Below are 22,217 nucleotides of genomic sequence, written 5' to 3'. Positions count from 1 at the left end.
AATTCACAAAAACAAACGTGTGTGAGAGAGAGAGTGTGTGAGGTTGAAGTTTCTTTTTTTGTTTGGTTTGTTTATTGTATTTCTTTGTATTTCATTGAGAGTCGATTTGGTTTAGGTGTTTGTTTGAATTTTGTTATTGGGTTTTTTTAGTGATTTTTGATAAATAAACTTTTGATCTTGTGGCATTATGTTTCTGCTTGTCATTTTCATTTAGTTGAAAGCCTGCTATCGGGAGGCTAGTAAATTTGGGGGTCTTTATCAGGGGCATTTGGGGTATAATCTGATCAGGCCTTGATCACTCTTATGTTCTTTTAAATCCAAATTGTGTAATTGTTTAGAACAGATCAGCTTATTGATAACCTTAAGGCTAACATAGTTTAAAAAAAACGTTTTGATTTCACAGGGACCAAGTCCACGAGAGTGTAGGGCTTAGGTATCAAAAGGGTGCCGGCAAGTCCCCTCTCCAGCCAATATGCCGTTTACATAAAGCATGCTGATCCTTATGATTCAAAGGAAAAATGAATAGAATTTGAACGTCAGTTGAGATTGCACCATCTGTTACCACATCTTCATCATATGATTTTGTAACCTATTTGTCAGAGATTTGAAATCACTTCCTTTGTTGGTTTAGCACAACACCACTCATCATTCAAAAAACGCATCTCATCCGTGAAGGTGAATAATGGAGTTAGATACTGTTTATGAAAATGTTGATCAAAAACATATTAAGGACACAAGTGGACCTCAAATACACAGACATGATGAAGGGCAAGCTCAAAAGCAAAATCAAAAGCAGCTCAAAAGTAAGTAGAAAGTTTAGTTTGAAGGAAATATAGTGTCGCTAATGTGTGAGGAACTGAAAACTGTTAAATACAATTTCTATGAAAACCATGTTAATGGTTCTGCTTTTATATGAAGTGTAATTCATGGAATTATTTTTCAGTTTTTTCTTTTTTTCCCCCAGGATATGTTCTTCTTTGCATATTTTACTGTATAGCAATTCCAGATTTTGTCATTTTAACAGAATACACACTCTAAAAGTTATTTAAAGACACACCTGAATTACTAACAAGGGTTGATTTGAAATGTTAAATCCAACAAGAAGGACCTGAATTGTTCTTAACTGATATTTGTGTGATTTCTCTCTGTTTGTCAGGAGGAAGTAGGTGTTTGGTGTTGATGACAGTGTGTCTCGGGATCATTTGTGTTGTTCTGCTGGTCTTCATCATACTGCAGCACATTTCCATCACAGCAGAGAGAGAGGCAGCTTCTAAAAAAAGTTCGTTTAAATATGTTTTTGTTTTAAGTAGTTTATTTTTCACAATTTTTATACAGATTTGTAAAGTGTTTATCTATGAAAATCTCTGTGGTCCAGGTGTTTTTTTCATATCCAATGAGTCAAAGAACTGGTCTGACAGCAGGCAGTACTGCAGGGATCGAGGAACTGATCTGGTCATTATCGACACTGAAGAGAAGCAGGTGAGTTTGTGTGAGAGTCTGTTCATGAATGAGAGGAATCGCACTTATTCCTGTTTTTATTCACACACAGAGACTCATATCTTCATTCATCAAGGAGACTGTGTGGATCGGTTTGTCTGACATTGAGAACGAGGGCAACATGAAATGGGTGGATAATTCACCACTGAAACAAGGGTAAGTGAAAAAGCACTTAAAACAAAGATATCACTGTAATTATTTTTCACTGTCATTTCACCATAATTGGTAAACTTCCCATTAAAAAGAAAATCTACTAAAAAGAAAAAATGTCATGCTCTTTCACTTAAACATTTGGGGTTCTGAATAATTGAAAATCTGACACATTTTTTAATCAGGTTTTGGATCGAAGGTGAGCCGAATAACTTGGCTGAAGATGAGAACTGTATTGAACTAATTCCTGAAAAACCAACCCTGAACAACTGGAATGATCTCCCGTGTTCATATACGATAAAATGGATTTGTGAGAAATAAATTTAGTCTTATCATGCATAGTCTTATCAACTTGTATTATCTTACCAAATCATTCTTACTATACCAGTTTTTTTTTTTTTTTTTTTTTTTTTTTTATCCCAAGGGATGGGTAAATCTTATAGGACAGAACACAATTTTAGCCAGGAAAACTGGGTTGTTTGTTCAACCCAGCATAACGGGTTGATTTATTTTTTAAATTTTTAAGTACATTCAAGTTTGCTATTTAAGCGATTCTAAATGTGGCTATTAAACCTTTGAGGTTCATTCTCGTGTGATATACAGCATGTTTGAACTTCCAGAAGAGGTTTGTTCTTGTGCGTCATTCATGTTCAGTTGAGCTTCTGATTATGTTCACTGATCAATGTTTACATGTGAGTAAAAGCCTAAATTAATTTTATTAGTTTTTCGCTGACTTCTATATTATTTGTCAGAAATGCTTGAGACATTATAAGATGATATTGACTGTTAATTAGGGATGTCCCGATCACGTTTTTTTGCCCTCGAGTCCGAGTCCGAGTCCGAGTCATTTGATTTTGAGTATCCGATACTTCTATAATACATAAAAAAGAATAAAGAAAAAACAGATCCAGGATCCAGGAACAATGCTTTTCAGGTTTTTCAGGTATCTAACAGTAGTTTTCAGGTACAGAAAATGGATAAAGTAATCAAATATAAAATATCACTGCATATTATCTTTACTGTATAAAATAAAAAAAGATTAATCATTATTGAAGTTACAAAAACTATTCAGTCAAGAGCAGTGAGTGATTTCTTTGTTATTTGTTGTTTGATTTGACATTAAAAACAGGCAGCAGGAATAGTTTTGTTCCTTATAAGACATGCACGATCCAGTACATATACTGTTACACATGCGCTGTCTTTCTCGACTAATATACGTTCACTTAAGACATAACCGACTATGTTTGCTAGGATACTCGCTAAGACGGGCATGTTGACATAATTTTTGTATGAATTTGTCCGCTGAAGCGCAAGACTTGAAAGAGAACTCGGTATTTGCGCGCTGACTGAAATATAAGCGTGTGCGCGCTTTGGATGAGCTCACACAAATCTTCTCACAGCGCGCAAGCTCTCTTTCACGTCTTGTTCTTGAAGGTTTTAATCAATTTAGTTTAAACACAGATAGCAACGTGTGCTGTTCAGGTCTCACCTGCACTCGCGCACTATCAACACCCGGGTGATGACGGCGTAAATGACTGGACATTAGAGCATACGGCACTCACAGTTAACAGTTTACAAAGAGTGACTGTTTTGTCCACGCTTTTTGATTTTCGTTGTTGTAACGTTTTGCGCATCCATCGACTGAAACATACATTATCTGAACTATGTCTGTTTTCCACGTTGCTATTTTAAACAAACCATATTAACCAATAGATGCGTCGTCAATCGAGATGGACCACGGTGCAAGTGCGTACCGAACCGTAAGTGGAGAACCGTACGGTTCGATTTTTTACCGAGAACCGTTGAACCCCTAATACATATATCCAAGTCCTGATCGGGAGGTAACGTCCGATTCCGATCGAGTCTAAAACCACGTGATCGGGCCCGATTTCCGATCACATGATCGGATCTGGACATCCCTACTGTTAATTAAAAGTGACATTATCAGAAAGTGGTCTAATCACTGGAATATTATTTGACTGCTATTCTGCCTTTTCTTCAATCTCTTTCTTTATCAACACAGTATCATTTTCTGAAAACATCTGCAATTGCTGACAGAGAAATCAAATAACAAAAGTCAAGGGTCTAGAGCCCAACTAAAGCAAACAATGATCACCATAATGGTGACAAACATATAAACCTCTGTTAATTCTCACTAAGAATTTCTGTGGATGTATGGCAGAAATAAAGCCAAGCTGGACTGTAATAAGTGAAGCTAGTAATGCTGTTTTTGGAGTTGTTTAATCCTCCTCGGCTGAGATCTTAAGCGATTTAATGTCTTTTGTTGACATTTGTCATTTGTCTTTTGTAGCTGCCAACATGGTTTTGTATATATATATATATATGGTGGTTTTAGACTCGATCGGAATCGGACGTTATCTCCCGATCAGGACTTGGATATATGTATTAGGGGTTCAACGGTTCTCGGTAAAAAATCGAACCGTACGGTTCTCCACTTACGGTTCGGTACGCACTTGCACCGCGGTCCATCTCGATTGACGACGCATCTATTGGTCATTTACAAATGCATTATAAATCATTAATAATGCAGTTATAATTGCATGAATAAAAAGGGCCAAATAGTGAGCCGTTTTTAACTCACATGTTAAAATTGCTTAATAAATGTATTTATTCACACTTAATTAACTCAAAACCAGATTCCTGGTTTATTTCATGATGCAGCAAAAATTGACTATCATAATTAGACTGAAGGGTGTTGTATTTGTGGTTTTCTTATTAGTATCTCATGACTGCCACTTTTCTTATGTTGCTTACCATCGCATCCTCCGTCCACGGGGCGCGAAGCAGATTTGCGCAGGGTTTTCCTCAGCGTGGTCGCAATAGGATCTCACACATTCCCCCGTAAATCACACTTGTTCAGGCAGACAGTCATCTGTTAACACAGGCCAAATTGAAAAAGACAGCAAACATCTTTATTACTACTCTGATAGTACACTTATCAATTCATGTAATTAATTTGAGTGTATGTGGGTTTATAACGGGTCTGATTCTCACCTTATTGATGAACAGAAATCGTAGTTTGCGAGTAAAGCTTTAAATTCCTCCATTAACGTCAGCTGCTGTAATAATCCTCTGATATGTGCAAGAGAAAATCGCTGTGCGGCATAAATGATAAATATATTAGGCAGTATCTGTGCATTTCTTCTTTTTCTTCCATTCAAAAAGTTGCATCGTATATGACGTAAGGGTGCTTCGGCCTGGAATGTTAAGTGCAGTGTGACTGCGGGCCACCGGGGGAGTGGGGAGGGGGGACAATCGCGCTCAGGCTCGGTTCAAAATAAGAACATCAAATCTTCCTGAAATTTTCTGAAAACAGCTTTACAACAAACCCAAGCAGCAAAACCCAAAATACACTCCCTAAAAAAATAAATTCTCTTAAAAAAAAAAAAATAACGTTTTTACTTTTCAGCAGTTTCGCTTCTGCTTGAGCTACTAAATTTACTCTTGAAACTGTCATTGTGCAAGTGGAAGTACTCATGATTTATGAATTGCTTGTGACATTCTTTAGTTGTAATTTTCTGAATGGATATAAACTTTGGCTGAACAATACATAATTAAAAAATCTGACACATTTTATTCAGGTTTTGGCTCGAAGGTGAGCCGAATAACTACCGTGGTGGAGATGAGGACTGCATTGAACTGAATCCTACAAAACACACCCTGAACAACTGGAATGATCTCAGATGCTCTCAGATGAGAAAAGGGATTTGTGAGAAATAGGGTTTCATCATGCTTATCTTTCAGTCTTATTCTGGGGTTGTTTTCACAAAACATTTTATCTTACCACTAAGAGTTCTCCTAAATCAGCAAGTTAGGAGCTACTTTTAGCCTTAAGATGTTTTTTTTTTTTTTTTTATATGGCTCCTATCACATAATTCATTATTACAATTCCTGTCTTTTAAGACAATATCAGTTGATTTAATTGCATGAGCTGCGTTCATGTGAAAGGCTGATGCTGCACACTTTACATCTGATGTGTTCATGTCTTGCTCCATCTCAAGCAGCTCTATGTCAGTATAACCTTATTCTAGCTGTTATCATGTCTCATTTGTTGGTCTGAAGTGTTGAAGTGACAATCACAGTATAGAAGTGTAAAGTGTTTTAGATTGCCCTGATTCACCCTATTATTCAACATTACAATATTGAGTGCTGTGAAACTGCTTTTGAGTTGATTTGCTTTCTCTTTGAATAAAAAAAACATTATTTATCATATAATACATTTCATTTTTTTTTTTTTTTTTTTTTTTTTAATAACAACTGAGAGATGAAACAATAGGTTACTTGAATAACTTAAGCAGGTGGAAGTCTTGCTGTGGTGGTAAAATAGAATTTAAGGGTATAATAATATAACACTCTTTTGATAAAGAATTAAACAAAGTATGAGATCAGTGAATCAAGAGACTCATCATAACAAATGTGTTTTATAAACACTCAAGTTACAGCAAACAAAGAAAACTTAATGTTAAAAAGTCAATGGTCAATAGCCCAACGATCGCTGTAGCGCCTGTTCAAGCGGCTCGTGAACCAATCATCTCTTCTTACTAGTTAATTTATTGCATCAAATACACATGAAAGAACATCAGAAAGAATGTTGTTTTAATGCAGAAAGACATCAGCATACATCATTTTTCAGGTCTGAGTGCTTTGACTGCTTTGTTACACATAATGGTGGATTCGGCATTATGATTGGTTAGATCACCTGTCAATCAAACTCCCTGCAACGGGTCAATTAGATCGCTATTGTTGCCTTTTGCAGCTGCCAACATGGTTTTGCAGTTCACTACATGTGGCTGAATGTAAAAGAGACAGTCATAATTTGGATCCAAGGAGAGTTGCAGACTGGAAGTCTAAATTCTTATTACAGGGACTTCTTATTGCAGTGTGAAATGAAATCACTTCCTTTGTGGGTTTAGCATTAATTTAAAAACACTATACTCATCATTCTGAAGATCACAGCTCATCTCTACTGTAAGACACAATTCATGGAATTTAATGTCATTTATGAAAGTGGTGAAGATGGTGCTGACACAACTCGAAAACACAGTAAGCAGAAGGTTTAGTTTAACCCAGCATTTTGTTAGAGTGCTGGTAGCACCAATATTTATATACAGTTTTATCCATTTTTATCTTCAATATCCTGTATTTGGACATGGTTCTCCACTGGTGGACTTTTATTACTTTGTAATAACTACTTTTATTAGTCGTTTTTTTTTAACTACTTTTATTAGTCGATTAGCTGCTATTTCAAAAATGGCAGTCACAAGTGTCTTGTTGGTCACGGTAACCCTGCCCCCAGCCCCTGACGCAAGCGGTTCTTACTTCTAGCCCAGCAATGTTGTGGTGCTACTTACGAACCACTTTTTACTGGTTCGGAGCTGGTGCTTTGTGTGTCGAAAGACAAAGAACTGATTTGAAACTAGGCTCTGGCTCCGAACCAGCACTCAAACTGCCTTGGTGGAAAAGGGGTAAGAGACACACGGCTGGTGCTCCTCCAGGACAGATTTGAGAACCAATGCTACAGATCTCAGCATCCACACTTATTACAAAGCTGTATGACTTTAGTTCTTTCATACAAAACTTCTTAATAAGAATTAACAGAGCTTTAGATGTTGATGTTTTATTGAAAATAATAAAGTCACCATTATGGAGGTGAGCGTTTGCTTTAGTTGGGCTCTTGATTCTTGACTTTTTAATGCTAAAATTTTTCTGACTGCTGGAACTGTGTGTTTTCAGAACTCATTTGTTACAACAAAAATTATAAGAGATGTTCTGATCAGGTGCTTCTGAAACGGTAATTTCAAGCTTTATTGTTTTCAATAAAACATCAACATCTAAACTTCAGTTATTTCTTAATACAAAGTTTTGTATGAAAGAAATAAAGACAAACTGGTTTGTAATTAGTGAAGATGCTGAACTCTAGAAAGATCTGTTAGTGTTTAATGGTCTGTTATCTGAGTTTTGTGGGTCACCATTGTGCTGGAGAGTAGAGCCTGTGCTTCAGTCAGTGATGAGCTGAGAAACACTGATGCTCTGCTGCATGTTGCTTTATTTAATGGTGGTAACTGTGTAGTTGTTGATGCAGTAATACAGTAGTTACATTGCATGTGCTGTTGTTAGCTAATGGTTAACTGCAAGAGAATTTCATTTTACAGAAATGGTTTCATAATAATAATCCAGGAAATACCTGTAAAGTGCTTTTTTGTAAGACATTTAAGAAAAATTAAAAAATAGATTAGGATATTTTACTTTAATTTTATAGTTTTTATTTGAACAGATCTAATTTTCAAATCAAGGACATTTTGAGAACATTCTAGGAACATCAAATTTCCAAATAAAATATGGTTCCCTAAATGTTCAGAGAACGTCCTGAATGTTCTGCGAAGATCCGCCAAATAACGTCCCCCAACCCTTAAAAGAACTCCACATCGTGTGCATCTCGGAACGGTCTGGGAATGTTACTAGGCAACGTCCTTAACACCAGTGGGGATGCTCTGAGAATGTTCTGGGAATGTAAAATTTCTAGCAGTGATTAGGGCTGTCGCGATAACCGCAATTTCATAATACCGCATTTTTGACGAGCCAACCGCAGAACACTGCAAAAACCGCAGCAACCGCGATATTTGCATGTTTTCTATTTTTTGAAAGGCTATGTCCTTCTCGTTTTACACTTCATACACGTGTACTAAATAAGGTAATAATGATAGCATAATGTGTACCATGGTGATTTGTACAGAGGCTCCGTAGATTTGCACTAAACAAGCCAGAACAGACAGTGAATGTGAGAAAGATCGACTGAGGGCGTGCGATTACCTGCGTCTGTCCTTCAGGCCGAGACATATATTCGTGAAAAAAAGTCGTCGTGTCCAAGGATATCGAAATCTCTGCCTTAGCATCGAAGCATTACTGGTCAGCTGAGCCTTATAAAGTGGCGCTCAACGTTAAAATGATTTCAACAGCTTGTTTCATTTCATCTCTCTTTGAATGAATCTACGTTTTTGAACGTGCAGTTGAATGAATGGTTTAAAGACTCAAAGACAGTCCCTTGCCGCCACCTTGTGTCACAACAATGTAACTGCACTGACTGACAGCCAGTCTAGAACGCGCAGAGATGAGTAACGTTAGTTCTGCTTATACTCGTGAAATATCAGCAGAAAGTCTTGTTTAGTCAGATTCGAGGATCGGAACTAACTATTATACATACAACAATAGCTCTACCATCTTATTGTCAGGTTTATGTTCTGTTTTGTAGACCCTTATTTTGACATTCTCTTTACTTCAATGCTCTATTTAGTTTCGTTATTGAATATGACCTCTCTCTCTCTCTCTATTATATATATATATATATGGCGGTAATACCGCATATCGCGCTATTAAGCCACTCAAAAATACCACAAGGGAAATTCCTTAACCGCGACAGCCCTAGCAGTGATACTTCCTGTGACGTTCACACAAGTGGCCAAGATTTAGTATTTGGACAGGCCCAGAAAGCATCACCATCACAGCAGAGAGAGAGAAAGAGACCTGTTAAAGAGTTTGATGCTCTTTACTTAGATCTGCAATCGGACAAAAGTTTGTTAAAATTTACTGTCATGGTTTTCATTTGTTCAGAGGTATACGTTTGAATGAAGCATGCTAATCCTTATGCTTCAAAGAAGAAAGAAATCTGTAGTGATTACATCATCTGTTACCACTTCTTCATCCTATGATTCTGTAACCCATTCGTCATGCAGAGAAAATCACTTCCTGTTTAGGTTTAGTACTGTTTAAAAACACTGCTCATATTTCTAAACAACACCCCTCATCTGTGAAGACGAATAATGGAGTTAGATAGCATTCATCAATATGTTAAACACAAAGACATGACATGTGGACCTCAAAGAGTCACAGATACAGGACAAACTCAAAAGCAAAGTAAGCAGAAAGTCTAGAAGAACTGCAAAATGTTACAGACAATTTCAGTCATGGTTTTTATGAACACTGTGTGAATGTTTCTGCTTTTATATGAAGTGTATTTCGTGGAATTTTTTTTCTACTTACTTTTTCTGCATATTTTAATAATTCCAGTTTGTCATTTTAACAGAACACACTCTCTAAAAGCCCAGTTATATATAAAGACAAAGCTGGATTATACAGAAGAGCTGATTTGATATGTCATGTCTAATAATATGAATTGTTGTTAATTGATATTTGGGTAACATTTTACAATAACAGTACATGAATAATCATGTACTAATACCTGAATTAATAGTTACTTTAACATGAACTCATGATTAATGAAGATATGAACTAATGAAGAGCTATCCTTAACTACGACAGGAGTCATAAGTATTTATGCATGAATAAACAGCAGCCTTAACTACATGTTAATACATGTTTGATAATTAAAGGTTCAATTGTTACATGCTGCAGAAATGAAACGTTCATGGTATTTATTAACATAAAGGAGAGAGACAACAACCAAACACATGTAAACTAACAATAAGAACGGACAGGGAGTGCTAGAAGTGAGCCCAACTTAAAGGGAGTGCTAATGACAATAAACAGGTGCAGGGAATCCAGGAGAAGCGGGAAGGCTGATGAGGGAAGTGAGTTCAAGGAGGATCATGGGAACTGGAGTCCAGGACAGGCATGGTGTAACATTACCTTCCCCTCCCCGGTGGGCGCGTCCTCATGTCTCAGATGGAACAACGGGGGAGGGGGGTGGGTCTAGGGTGGCTCCAGGGCTCTAGGGGCTCGGCCGTCATGGCGGATCAGGAGTCTCGAGCGGCCGTGGCGGGTCAGGAGCTGTGGGCGGCCATGGTGGTCTTTGAGCCCCACCCACATGTTCCCCACCCACGGGTACATGGCCCCCCCCAAATAATTTTTTTTTGGGAGATTTAGGGGGGGCTGGAAGGGCTTGTGGAATGGAGTGGATTCGGGGGCCGCTGGAGCGGGCTCGGGGGCTGCTGGAGCTGACTCAGGAACAATTGGAGCGGACTCGTTGGCAGTGGGAGCGGACTCGTTGGCAGCGGGAGCAGAATCATTGGCAGCTGGAGCGGACTTGTTGGCAGCTGGAGCGTGCTCGTGGAACGCTGGAGCGTGCTCGTGGAAAGCTGGAGCGTGCTCGTGGAGAATAAAAGCGGGCTCGTGGAAGCCTGGAGAGGGTTCGTGGAAGCCTGGAGCGGGCTCGTGGAAGGCGGGAGAGGGCTTGTGGAAGCCTGGAGCGGACTCGTTGGCAGCTGGAGCGTGCTTGTGGAAGGCTGGAGCATGCTCGTGGAAAGCTGAAGCGTGCTTGTGGAGAATAAAAGCGGGATCGTGGAGGCCTGGAGAGGGTTCGTGGAAGCCTGGAGCGGCTCGTGGAAGGCGGGAGAGGGCTTGAGGAAGGCTGGAGCGTGCTCATGGAAGGCTGGAGTGGGCTCGAGGAGGGCTGGAGCGGGCTCGGCGAGGGGTCTGGAGACGGAATCCAAGACATCCCCTCGTACTCAATAAGAAGCCCTACGGGTACTGGAATGGACGTTGTTTGGAGCGATGGCTCAGGCTCGGAGGCAGACATTCAAAATAGCATCTGGCCAGCTCGCCTTACCAGAAAGCTCAGCGAATTCCTCAACATATCTCTCCAGCGGGCGGCCGTGCTGTCCATAAACAGTCCATAAAGTCCATAAACGGTCCTCTGTAGAGAGCTTGGGCTGGCGTTTCTTCGGGGGTACCAGGACTAAGAAGATACCCATAACTTTGTGGAAGTCCTGTCGGTTTGGTCTGTTCTTCTGTTACGTGTATGGTGCTGCAGGGATGAGACATTCACTGACTTCCACAATAAATGGGTATTTATTAATATAAAGGAGAGAGACAACAACCAAACACATGCAAACTAACAATAAGAACGGACAGGGAGCGCTAGAAGTGAGTCCAACTTAAAGGGAGTGCTAATGACAATAAACAGGTGCAGGGAATCAAGGAGAAGCGGGAAGGCTGATGAGGGAAGTGAGTTCAGGTGTGCAAACAAGGAGGATCATGGGAACTGGAGTCCAGGACAGGCGTGGTGTAACAACAATATTTAAGATTTTCTGTCTGCTAGAGGTCGCTAGAAGCCTATTCAAAACAAAGCCGTAGCTTGATGATGGCAAGTTTGTGCATGGAATCTTGGGACATGTGGTCTTCACCTCACAGCCAGTGGAAAATAATCGGGATAGGACTCCGGCAGAAATCATGTTCATGGATGTGATTATTAACGTTACTGTAGTATGAAGCAGAGCAGGACTGAGTGTTGTGGGATGCAAATTTCCTTGATTATTACGCCGGAATGAGAGTATAGTTCCTAGCCATATTGGCTTAGAAAATCACAACTTTTCATTTTCCGTCGGTCTTAGTACACAATGTATCTACAGAAGAGTCAAGTTTTAAATAGGAGAAATATCGAAACTCTTTGGTCAATTTTTTAAGCGAGATGCTAACAGTCTAATCGGATTCAATGAACTATGCTAAGCTATGCTAAAAGTGGTACTGCCAGACCCGGAGATCAGCTGAATGGATTCGAAAATGGTAAAACTCAACTGTTTAACTCTAGGGGAGTTGGAAAATGAGCCTATTTTCAAAAAAAGTGGAGTGTTCCTTTAATCACGATTATTTAACACGATTATTGGTGGTTATGTGATATGATCGCAGTCTTATTTCATTTCAGTATTACATACTCTTACTGTATTCACTAAATCGTTAGCCTCATAGCATAGCATCATAGCATCATCGTTAGCATCATAGCATTATTGCCCAGATCATATTTCAAAGGCAGATATCACAATTTGGCCAAAAAATGACTTGGGCAATTATGCTATGAGGCTAATGAAATATAGATTAACCCTTACTAGGCTACTCAGATATTCAGTAAAGTTCGGTGTGTGTTTTTCCTTTGTCCTTTGTTGTTTATCCCCTAAAGCAGGGGTTCCCAACCATGTTTTGAGTTGGACTGAAAGTAGTCTTGTTGAGGGCCAGTGTGAAATGAAACCACTTCCTGTTTGGGGTTAGCACTTGTTCTGTTTTTTTCAATGTTCTGCTTTTATATGAAGTTTAATAACATGCTATTATTTTTCTATTTATTTATTACATATTCTTGTTCAGAGAAAGTTGAAAATACTTTAAAGAAGGAATGGTGTTGCAGATGTGTTTGATGAAATGAGAACTTTCTAGGAATATGTCAGGGTTTCTGATTTTAAATGAAGTGTATTAATAGGGAATTATTTTCCATGAAATTTACTTTAAACAGTTCATGATAAGGAAAGAGGGCAGAGGCTTTGGTGGAGGGCTCACTAATCCCTCCAGGTCGGCCTCCGGTTGTCAATGCCCAGCTTCCACCACTGACTTCCGGGGTTCCAGCTGCGCCTGAACCCTGCACCCCTACAGCGTCATTGGGCTCCTCCCTTCCTCTGACCTCCCCATCATCCATCGCCGCCATGGTCCTGCAAGCCAGCAACTCAGAGCCAGGCTTCCAGGCCTGCGATGTTGCCTAGTTCCGTCAGCCACTATGATTTTGTAGTGGACTTTTGTAACCACGTGTACTTTTTTTATGCAGAGGTCTCACATGAGTAAGGTAATAAAAAAAAAACCTGCATAACCAGAAGAGATGGGAACACATGCAAGCCACAGCGACGATGGAGGCCTACATAGATGTCAAATGCCTGTATACATGTACGAGTCAAATGAAGTATACTTTGCAAGGATGTGTGTTTGACTATGTGGGAAAAAAACAGAAAATTTAGATTTACTTTAATGATTACAGCAGACCTGTTATTCAACAGCATAAGATTCTCTTGCCCTGGGAACCTTCCACCACTGCACATTTTGTATGTCTCCCTCATCAGACACACCAAATTTAAGGTTGCATCTGAAAACTGAAAAATGTTGCTCCTGCAGGCAGGATACGGAGGTAGGAAAGTAACAAGGCATGTCCGAATCCAATGATCGTTCCACATCCTGTCTCCTAAGATACCTTCATCTGATTGACTTTTGAAGGCAGCATAGATGTATCCTTTGCTGCCTTTATATCCTACAATGCTGTGTGTTCCATTCCATGACATTTCAGCTAGTTTCCACTTTTTTCCCCACATTTCCACTTTTGATGACATTTCTAGCAAGTATTGTAATAATTAAATATTAAATAATTTAATAATTAATAACTCTCTGTGTTTTGTTATCGATCATTAAATCGTTGTGCTCCCTCATTAGACTGTCCGAAATCACATACCTTTGTGTGTAAAAGCTGCCTACTAAGTCACTGCCTGATAAGGCAGCGAGGCAATGAGTCAGCTGCCTAGGTTTTTGAATGCAGCCTAAGTCTTACAATCTCTCTACTAATCCGCTGAATCAGGTGTGTTAGATGAGGGAGACATGAAAAATGTGCAGTGGTGGGGATCCCCAGGACAGGAGAACTACTTCTTTACTGCACTGTCACTTCTGCTATAGCTTCTGCATTCCATATAGGTTTTCTTTGCAACAGGGACTTTCCCTCTGAGGAGGCAAAGGAGGCAGTGTTTCCTTTAAAAAAAAAAAAAAAAAAAAAAAATTTGAAAATAATCCACAGTACAAAAATAAAACAAAGCTGTTCACGTGATAACTCCCACCTCTTGTTTTTGTGTGTGTTCCCCATCCACATATCAGTCTGAATGAATAAATTAAAGGGGAGACTAATTTAAAAGGAAATAAACAGCTCACTCATTTATATAAATATCACATATCAAATATCACACTTGAAATGACTTTAAAACACAACCAGTAAATGTTTTTAAGTGAAAAAATCAGCTTAGTCACATGGAAGGAACATCTCCGTGTCTGTGACCAGGGACTAGGCCTATAGGGAGGACTGAAGTGAACAGAGATGCTCAAGTGTTTTTCCACCAATTTTATAGATATTTTTAGATTTAAAGAATGACATTAATGAATTAAAGCTACATACTATTTTGACACATACTATTTTGTCCTGTGGATAAAAATCAAGTAAAAGTCACAGAAACCTTCCAATTGTGGGTAACACCAATATTTATATACATGATATATCAAATATCATAATATAATAATATTTGGACATGGTTCTCAACTGGTGGGACACTATATGGGTTCTGCACAACTTCCGCATTCTGTAAAACAGGTTAAATTATGATTCAACCCCAGTCAGTTAAAAGTCAGCAACATAAAGGTCCATTTTTTAAAATTGTTCATTTGTTGTCACAGATTCCTCTTGTTGGATTTTGTAGCTGCCAACATGGTTTTGCAGTTCACTACCTCGAAAATGGACCTCGAAAATGGAGTAAAAACAAGGATAAAGGCAAAGCTCAAAATCACAGTAAGCAGAAATTTAGTTTATAGCCGAGAGGTTTTAGCTAATAGTGTCACTAATGTTTGAGGAAATTAGAAATGTTCTGTACAATATTAAGAATTGTGTTAAATGATCAATGTGTCAATGTCTTACAAAAGAACATACTATTTAAAAAGGCATCTCTATCATCTATAGACATAGAGAGATTACCTAAAAAGGTTGATATGAAACTTAATTTCTAATAATATGAAGGGTATTCGGACGTTTGGTGTTGATGACAGTGTGTCTCGGGATCATTTGTGTTTTTCTGCTGCATGGTCTCCATCATAGCGCAGCACATCTCCAACACAGCAGAGAGAGAATCTCTGTTCAAGAGTAACAAGAACACAGTCCAAGAGTTCAATCAGACCATTAACAGCTTACAGGACAATTACACTGAACTAATGACTGAAAAAGACCAACTGAAGAACAACTTCAGCTCTCTGAGTCAGAAGAGACTGGAGCTGGAGACCAGAGTCAATGATCTTACGGCTCAGAAAAGCCTGTTACAGAGAAACATTGATTCTTTGAGTCAGAAGAAACTGGAGTTAGAAAGCAAAGTCACGTCTTTGAGTGATGAACTGAAGTTAAAAGCTTTTAATGAAGGTTAGTATCCATTTTTCACCCTAGTTTTCTTTATCTTTACATGTACATGGTTTTAAAAATGTGTGTATTTCTATTAGGATATTTGTGCGGTTTAGATGGGTTGTTCATATCCAATAAGAAGATGAGCTGGTCTAAGACCAGGCAGTACTGCAGGGATCGAGGAGCTGATCTGGTCATTATCGACACTGAAGTGAAGCAGGTGAGTTTGTGTGAGTGTCTGTTCATGAATGAGAGGAATCACACTCATTCCTGTTTTGTTTTGTTTTTATTCACACACAGAGGTGCGTATCTTCATTCATCAAGGATAGAGTGTGGATTGGTTTGTCTGACATTGAGCACGAGGGCAATTTAACATGGGTGGATAATTCACCACTGAATCAAGGGTAAGTGCTAAAACACTTACACTAAGAGAAAATCACTGTGTGTTTTGTTGGTTGCTCTTTTGTACACTCCTTATGAAAATTGAACCATTGCAACATTACGAAAACTGCTGAAAACATATTTTCTACAAATATGACAACAACTACAATAAAAGATACTCCCTATAAATAAATTCAAAATAATATGCTTATTTTGTGTTCGTGACTAAGTAAATTTGGGATTTTGAATAATTGAAAATAGAATATGTTATTTAGGTTTTGGAGCGAAGGTGAGCCGAATGATGAACATGGAAAGGAGGACTGTGTTGAAATTATGTCTTCTCATTCATGTTTTATCCTGAACAACTGGAATGATCTCTCATGCTCTGAGAAGAGAAAAGGCGTTTGTGAGAAATAGGGTTCATCCCGTCTTGTTGTGGTTTTACTTCTTTTATTTTATGGAAGCATTTCTTCTTGTGAATGCTGAATTTCTGATAGTGGTGCCTGCCTTTAAAACAGTCTGCTACATTCATTTTATATAAACGCTTTCATGATATCAATTTTGTTTCAAACTTTTCTGTAAATTACAAAATTGCAAGCTTATATTCAGATGAATGGAAAAGTAAAATTGCCATTATTTTCTTACTCCTTTATTAAACTCAGAGCATCCAGTTTCTCACAGTGTGAATCAGGGTGATCTGGGACACCAAACCTCTAATGTGTTCAAGCACCATCTCAAGCAGCTCTATGTCATTATGATCTTATTCTAGCTCTTATCATGCATCTCATTTGTTGGTTTGAAGTGTTGCGGTGAAAATCACAGTAAACTACAGAAGTCTGAAATATCTCAGATTGCCCTGATTCACCCTATTATTCTGATATTGAGTTTCTGTCGAACTGCTTTTGTGTTGATTTGCCTTCTCATTGAACAAAATGGTCAATACCATCATCATCTAGTAAACTTGCCAATTTTTTCCCACATCATTCTTGTGTGTCTGCTTTATTGCACTACAGCAGGGTTGTCCGGCGTGCCCTGATCCCCGAATGCCTCTGGGTAAATTGTGAAAAGGCCTACAGGCCGACCCGTTGGGGACTTCAGATTCTGGAGAGCATTTGATTGGACAGAAGATCTGATGAGAAGCTGAAATGTGTGGTGATGTCATTAAAATCCTTGATTCATATTGGCGGAAGTGAGAGATTGTAAGTTTTGAATGCTTATGTAGTAGGATGGCCCCTTTAAGAAGGCAAGGCAAGGCAATTTTATTTGTATAGCACATTTCATACACAATGCTAATCAGAGATGTTCACGAGTCTTTTATCTGGAGTCCGAGTCAAGTCTGAAGTCTTTATCACTGGAGTCTGAGTCAAGTCTGGAGTCTTTTGTCACGAGTCCGAGTCGAGTCTCGAGTCATTTAAAAAAAAAATAAATAAATATCATAATCAAATCCTAGTTTATCCTAGTTGTATTATATAGAAAAATTATATGATCTTTCTATAATCTGTTTTATTTGAAATTAAGGTCCTATGATGTAAGGGATAGTGTACATCCAGTTTTTTGCTTTATAATCCATTACAATGTACAAAACAGTCGTCCTGGCAACACGAGTAGTCATTTTCAATACAGTCGCTAAACGGACACAAGATGGCGCCAGTGAGTTTGTTATACAGCTGTTTGTTATCAAAGACTATTCGGTTGTTAAGTCTGACGTCACACGGCAGCGCTTCCGGGTCCAAACGCTCTATCTCATACCACAAGAAAACAACAAATGGTGCTAATATACACACACGATGTGGTGTAATACTACAAAAAATATATAATTATAACCTTTATCTCCATACCAATATTCCAGATGGCCAGACAATGATTCATCTTTTATAAATCGTTAAAATATTAATGTGTGTGACGCTGTGAGCACGGAGACTGTTGTGTAGACTGTAAGTATTTAAAGTGTTTAACTTTTTAAAATGATTGATGTTTAATATGAATAAATAGCGCTCATAAACAGCCATTGATGGCATTCTCAAGTGAAACGATCGAGGCTTGGACCCGGAAACGGCGTTCCTTACGTCATGACTTAATAAGCGGATAGAATAACACAAGACGTGTCACTCGTATTGTTTTGAATGGGAGAAAGTGTAACGCGCAATATGGCGGAACAAGTCCCGCCTTCTAAAAAGAATGTCAATAGAAAACTCTACACATGCTGATTGTGATACGTTAAAATATGAGCTTTAAGTAATAAATGGATTAACATCTCTTTCTATCTCTCTCTCTTATGGACACACATTAAGAAATAGAAAAGCTGCAAATAATACGAAGATTGATAAAACGTAGGGCTAGGTTTAAAGTCTAGATTTTTTTTGTTCATATTTTAACAGGCTGGCAATTCAAATGAGCCATGCAGCTACACCACTGTGCCTGTGTTAGTTGTGTGAGTTAATGTGACTAACCTTTGTGGATGCGATGTCTCATAAAATTTGATGATGTTTTTCCGGTGTCTTTAATTGTTTTCCCACATTCTGTGCATCTAGCTGATCTGATGTGATCAGACCTGATCTGACGTAATAAACCCAAACGAAAAAACATATGGCACGGTGGCTCCCGTCATGTTGCATGGGACTCTTATTATGACATTTAGGAGTTTATGCGCACGGACATACGTAATCAAATTCTATGGCAAGGGTCCAATCTACCCCGACACGTAAGGAAATATATGTGACGCAGATATTATAAAAACATTTAAATACAACACAAATTCTTTATTTATTATTTCGGTAGTTAAGGGTAAAAGACTTGAGTCGTTTTTAAAATATTCAGAGTCTTTTGTGCCGAGTCGAGTCAAGTCTGAAGTCATTTCATGTCGAGTCCGAGTCCGAGTCTGAAGTCTGTTAAAATGCGACTCGAGTGCGACTCGAGTCCGAGTCTCTAACTCAAAGTGCTTTACATAAAGAGGAAACAAATACATAAGAATAAAAATGGAATGCATAAGAAATAAAAATAACAATAAAAACAGAGAATGCCACTGTCTTGATGGAAGAGTTAGGAAGTTTCCGGGAGTTTTTTGTTGTCTGTCAGAGCGGATCTAAACAGATCTTCCTCACGGAGAGGGATAAATGAAAAAAAAATATATATATATATTTACATTTGTCAGGTACACTGTAAAAAGTAATACACTCTATCTACTCAATAAAATTGTGGTAACAGATTACAAGCAATGTTATTAATTAAAGTCAACATATACAAACTGAGTGTCACAGTCACGCCTTCCCGGACTCCATTTCCCAGAATCCTTCCTGCTCCACACCTGTTTGCACTTCCCTCATCAGCCTTCCCGCTTTTCCCTGGATTCCCTGCATCTGTGTATCGTCATTAGCACTCCCTTTAAGTTGGACTCACTCCTTGCACTCCTTGTCTGTTATATTGTTTACTTATGTTGTGTTGAAGTCCTGCTCTTGTGATTAAACCCATTTTGATGTTGAAGTCCGTGCCTGTGATCTCTCCACTACACATGACGCTGACACTGAGTTAAAATTAATCAAATGAATTCCTTAAAAGTCAACCATTTAAAATGTGTAAAATTAGCAAACACCATTACAAATACCACAAACTGACATAAAAAGCAATAAGCCGAACTGGGCAACTAAATGCAATACTGATCACCATAATGGTGACCAAACTTTTTCAATAAAATCAGCATCAACATCTAAACCTCTGTTAATTTGTGTGTTTCTCTTTCCTTCAGTGATTTTATTTGTTATCATCAGGTGTCTTCAAAGTTGGCAATAAGAAAATAAAGAGTTCTTAATTAATCTTTGACTTTTTTTATTCAGATATTTTTGTTTAAATTCTACTTAAATTTTACTAATTTTCATATGTTTATTAATATGTTTAATATTTTACACATTTTTATATGTAAACATCTTTTATGTAAAATATCTTACTCAGGACAGTACTAAATAAAAAATAACATGCATTTTGTATGATCTCTCTTATTTTGTTAAAATTACTCACATTTTCACAGATTCTGCAAGGGGTTCCCAAACTTTTGCATACCACTGTACATAAAGCATGCTGATCATTATGCTTCAAAGAAAAAACGGATAGAATTTGAACGTCAGTTGAGATTGCACCATCTGTTACCACATCTTCATCTTATGATTTTGTAACCTATTTGTCAGAGAAATTAAATCACTTCCTTTGTAGGTTTAGCACTGCTTTAGAAACATCACTCGTCATTCTAAAAAAAACACATCTCATCGGTGAAGGTGAATAATGGAGTTAGATACTGTTTATGAAAATGTTGATCAAAAACATATTAAGGACACAAGTGGACCTCAAATACACAGACGTGATGAAGGGCAAGCTCAAAAGCAAAGTAAGTAGAATGTTTAGTTTGAAGGAAATATAGTGTTGCTAATGTGTGAGGAACTGAAAACTGTTATATACAATTTCTATGAAAACCATGTTACTGGTTCTGCTTTGATATATATGAAGTGTAATTCATGGAATTAGTTTTTCTTTTTTTTCCCCAGCATATGTTCTTGTTTGCATATTTTACTGTATAGCAATTCCAGATTTTGTCATTTTAACAGAATACACACTCTAAAAGTTATTTAAAGTTATTTAAAAACACACCTGAATTACTAACAAGGGTTGATTTGAAATGTTAAATCCAACAAGAAGGACCTGAATTGTTCTTAACTGATATTTGTGTGATTTCTCTCTGTTTGTCAGGAGGAAGTAGGTGTTTGGAGTTGATGACAGTGTGTCTCGGGATCATTTGTGTTGTTCTGCTGGTCTTCATCATACTGCAGCACATCTCCATCACAGAAGAGAGAGAGGCAGCTTCTAAAAAAAGTTAGTTTAAATATGTTTTTGTTTTAAGTAGTTTATTTTTCCCAGTTTTTATACAGATTTGTAAAGTGTTTATCTATGAAAATCTCTGTGGTCCAGGTGTTTTTTTCATATACAATGAGTCAAAGAACTGGTCTGACAGCAGGAAGTACTGCAGGGATCGAGGAACTGATCTGGTCATTATCGACACTGAAGAGAAGCAGGTGAGTTTGTGTGAGAGTCTGTTCATGAATGAGAGGAATCACACTCATTCCTGTTTTTATTCACACACAGAAGTCCATATCTTCATTCATCAAGGAGAGAGTGTGGATTGGTTTGTCTGACATTAAGAACGAGGGCAGAATGAAATGGGTGGATAATTCACCACTGAAACAAGGGTAAGTGAAAAAGCACTTGTCAGTGATAAAACAAAGATATCACTGTAATTATTTTTCACTGTCATTTCACCATAATTGGTAAACTTCCCATTAAAAAAGAAAATCTACTAAAAAGAAAAAACGTCATGCTCTTTCACTTCTGCTCAAGCTTCTTTACAACTTTAGTTCACTCTTGAAACGTGATTGCTGTGCTTTGAGGATTGTTGATTCATGAGTTGCTTGTGATGCTCCTCATTTGTTAGTTTATGAATGAGTGAACACTTTGGGGCTGATTTGATTAAACATTTGGGGTTCTGAATAATTGAAAATCTGACACATTGTTTTATCAGGTTTTGGCTCAAAGGTGAGCCAAATAACTTGGCTCGAGATGAGGACTGTATTGAACTGAATCCTGAAAATCCAACCCTGAACAACTGGAATGATCTCCCGTGTTCATATACGATAAAATGGATTTGTGAGAAATAAATTTAGTCTTATCATGCATAGTCTTATCAACTTGTATTATCTTACCGAATCATTCTTGCTATACCAGTTTGGGGTTTTTTTTATCCCAAGGGCTGGGTAAATCTTATAGGACAGAACACAATTTTAGCCAGGAAAATTGGGTTGTTTGTTCGACCCAGCATAATGGGTTGATTTATTTTTTACTATAAAACTAGCTTATTTTTTACTTCACACACTTAAAAAAATGCTACCTTAAATTAAGTACATTCAACTTGGCTATTTAAGCGATTCTAAATGTGGCTATTAAACCTTTGAGGTTCATTCTCATGTGATACGCAGCATGTTTGAACTTCCAGAAGAGGTTGTTCTTGTACGTCATTCATGTTCAGTTGAGCTTCTGTATTACACACTTCCGTATTATTTGTCAGAAATGCACTTTATTAAGATTATATTGACATTATAAGATTATATTGACTGTTAATTAAAAGTGACATTATCAGAAAGTTGTCTAATCATTGGAGTATTATTTGACTGCTATTCTGCCTTTTCATCAATCTCTTCCTTTATCAACACAGTATCATTTTATG

At 37.8% G+C, this 22,217-nt stretch overlaps 3 protein-coding genes across 5 annotated transcripts; all 3 read left to right on the top strand.

Moving 5' to 3' along the window:
* Positions 1–609: 609 nt before the first annotated feature.
* LOC125271379 (C-type lectin domain family 4 member E-like) lies at positions 610–5,880 on the top strand. 3 transcript variants are annotated; one of them, XM_048195455.1, is made up of 6 exons: positions 610–803; positions 1,157–1,279; positions 1,376–1,479; positions 1,550–1,653; positions 1,833–1,957; positions 5,250–5,880. In XM_048195455.1, exons 1-6 carry the CDS (start codon positions 683–685, stop codon positions 5,309–5,311), a joined length of 639 nt encoding a protein of 212 aa, XP_048051412.1. In that variant the 5' UTR covers positions 610–682; the 3' UTR covers positions 5,312–5,880. The 3 variants fall into 3 exon arrangements, with proteins under 3 accessions (XP_048051412.1, XP_048051414.1, XP_048051413.1); XM_048195457.1 differs by having other exon boundaries at positions 611–803; positions 1,833–1,846; XM_048195456.1 differs by lacking the exon at positions 5,250–5,880 and having other exon boundaries at positions 611–803; positions 1,833–2,365.
* Positions 5,881–15,022: 9,142 nt separating this feature from the next.
* Positions 15,023–16,297, top strand: LOC125271381. The gene is made up of 3 exons (XM_048195460.1): positions 15,023–15,595; positions 15,673–15,978; positions 16,231–16,297. Exons 1-2 carry the CDS (start codon positions 15,265–15,267, stop codon positions 15,945–15,947), a joined length of 606 nt encoding a protein of 201 aa, XP_048051417.1. The 5' UTR covers positions 15,023–15,264; the 3' UTR covers positions 15,948–15,978; positions 16,231–16,297.
* A 3,832-nt stretch (positions 16,298–20,129) lies between these two features.
* On the top strand, positions 20,130–22,133 carry LOC125271384 (C-type lectin domain family 4 member E-like). The gene is made up of 5 exons (XM_048195464.1): positions 20,130–20,330; positions 20,690–20,812; positions 20,909–21,012; positions 21,083–21,186; positions 21,516–22,133. The coding sequence occupies exons 1-5, from the start codon at positions 20,228–20,230 to the stop codon at positions 21,649–21,651; spliced, it is 570 nt and encodes a 189-aa protein (XP_048051421.1). The 5' UTR covers positions 20,130–20,227; the 3' UTR covers positions 21,652–22,133.
* Positions 22,134–22,217: the final 84 nt, after the last annotated feature.

This window comes from Megalobrama amblycephala, linkage group LG7 (genome assembly GCF_018812025.1).
Source record: "Megalobrama amblycephala isolate DHTTF-2021 linkage group LG7, ASM1881202v1, whole genome shotgun sequence".
Lineage (NCBI taxonomy): Eukaryota > Metazoa > Chordata > Actinopteri > Cypriniformes > Xenocyprididae > Megalobrama > Megalobrama amblycephala.
This window is presented reverse-complemented; position numbering and strand designations above follow the sequence as displayed.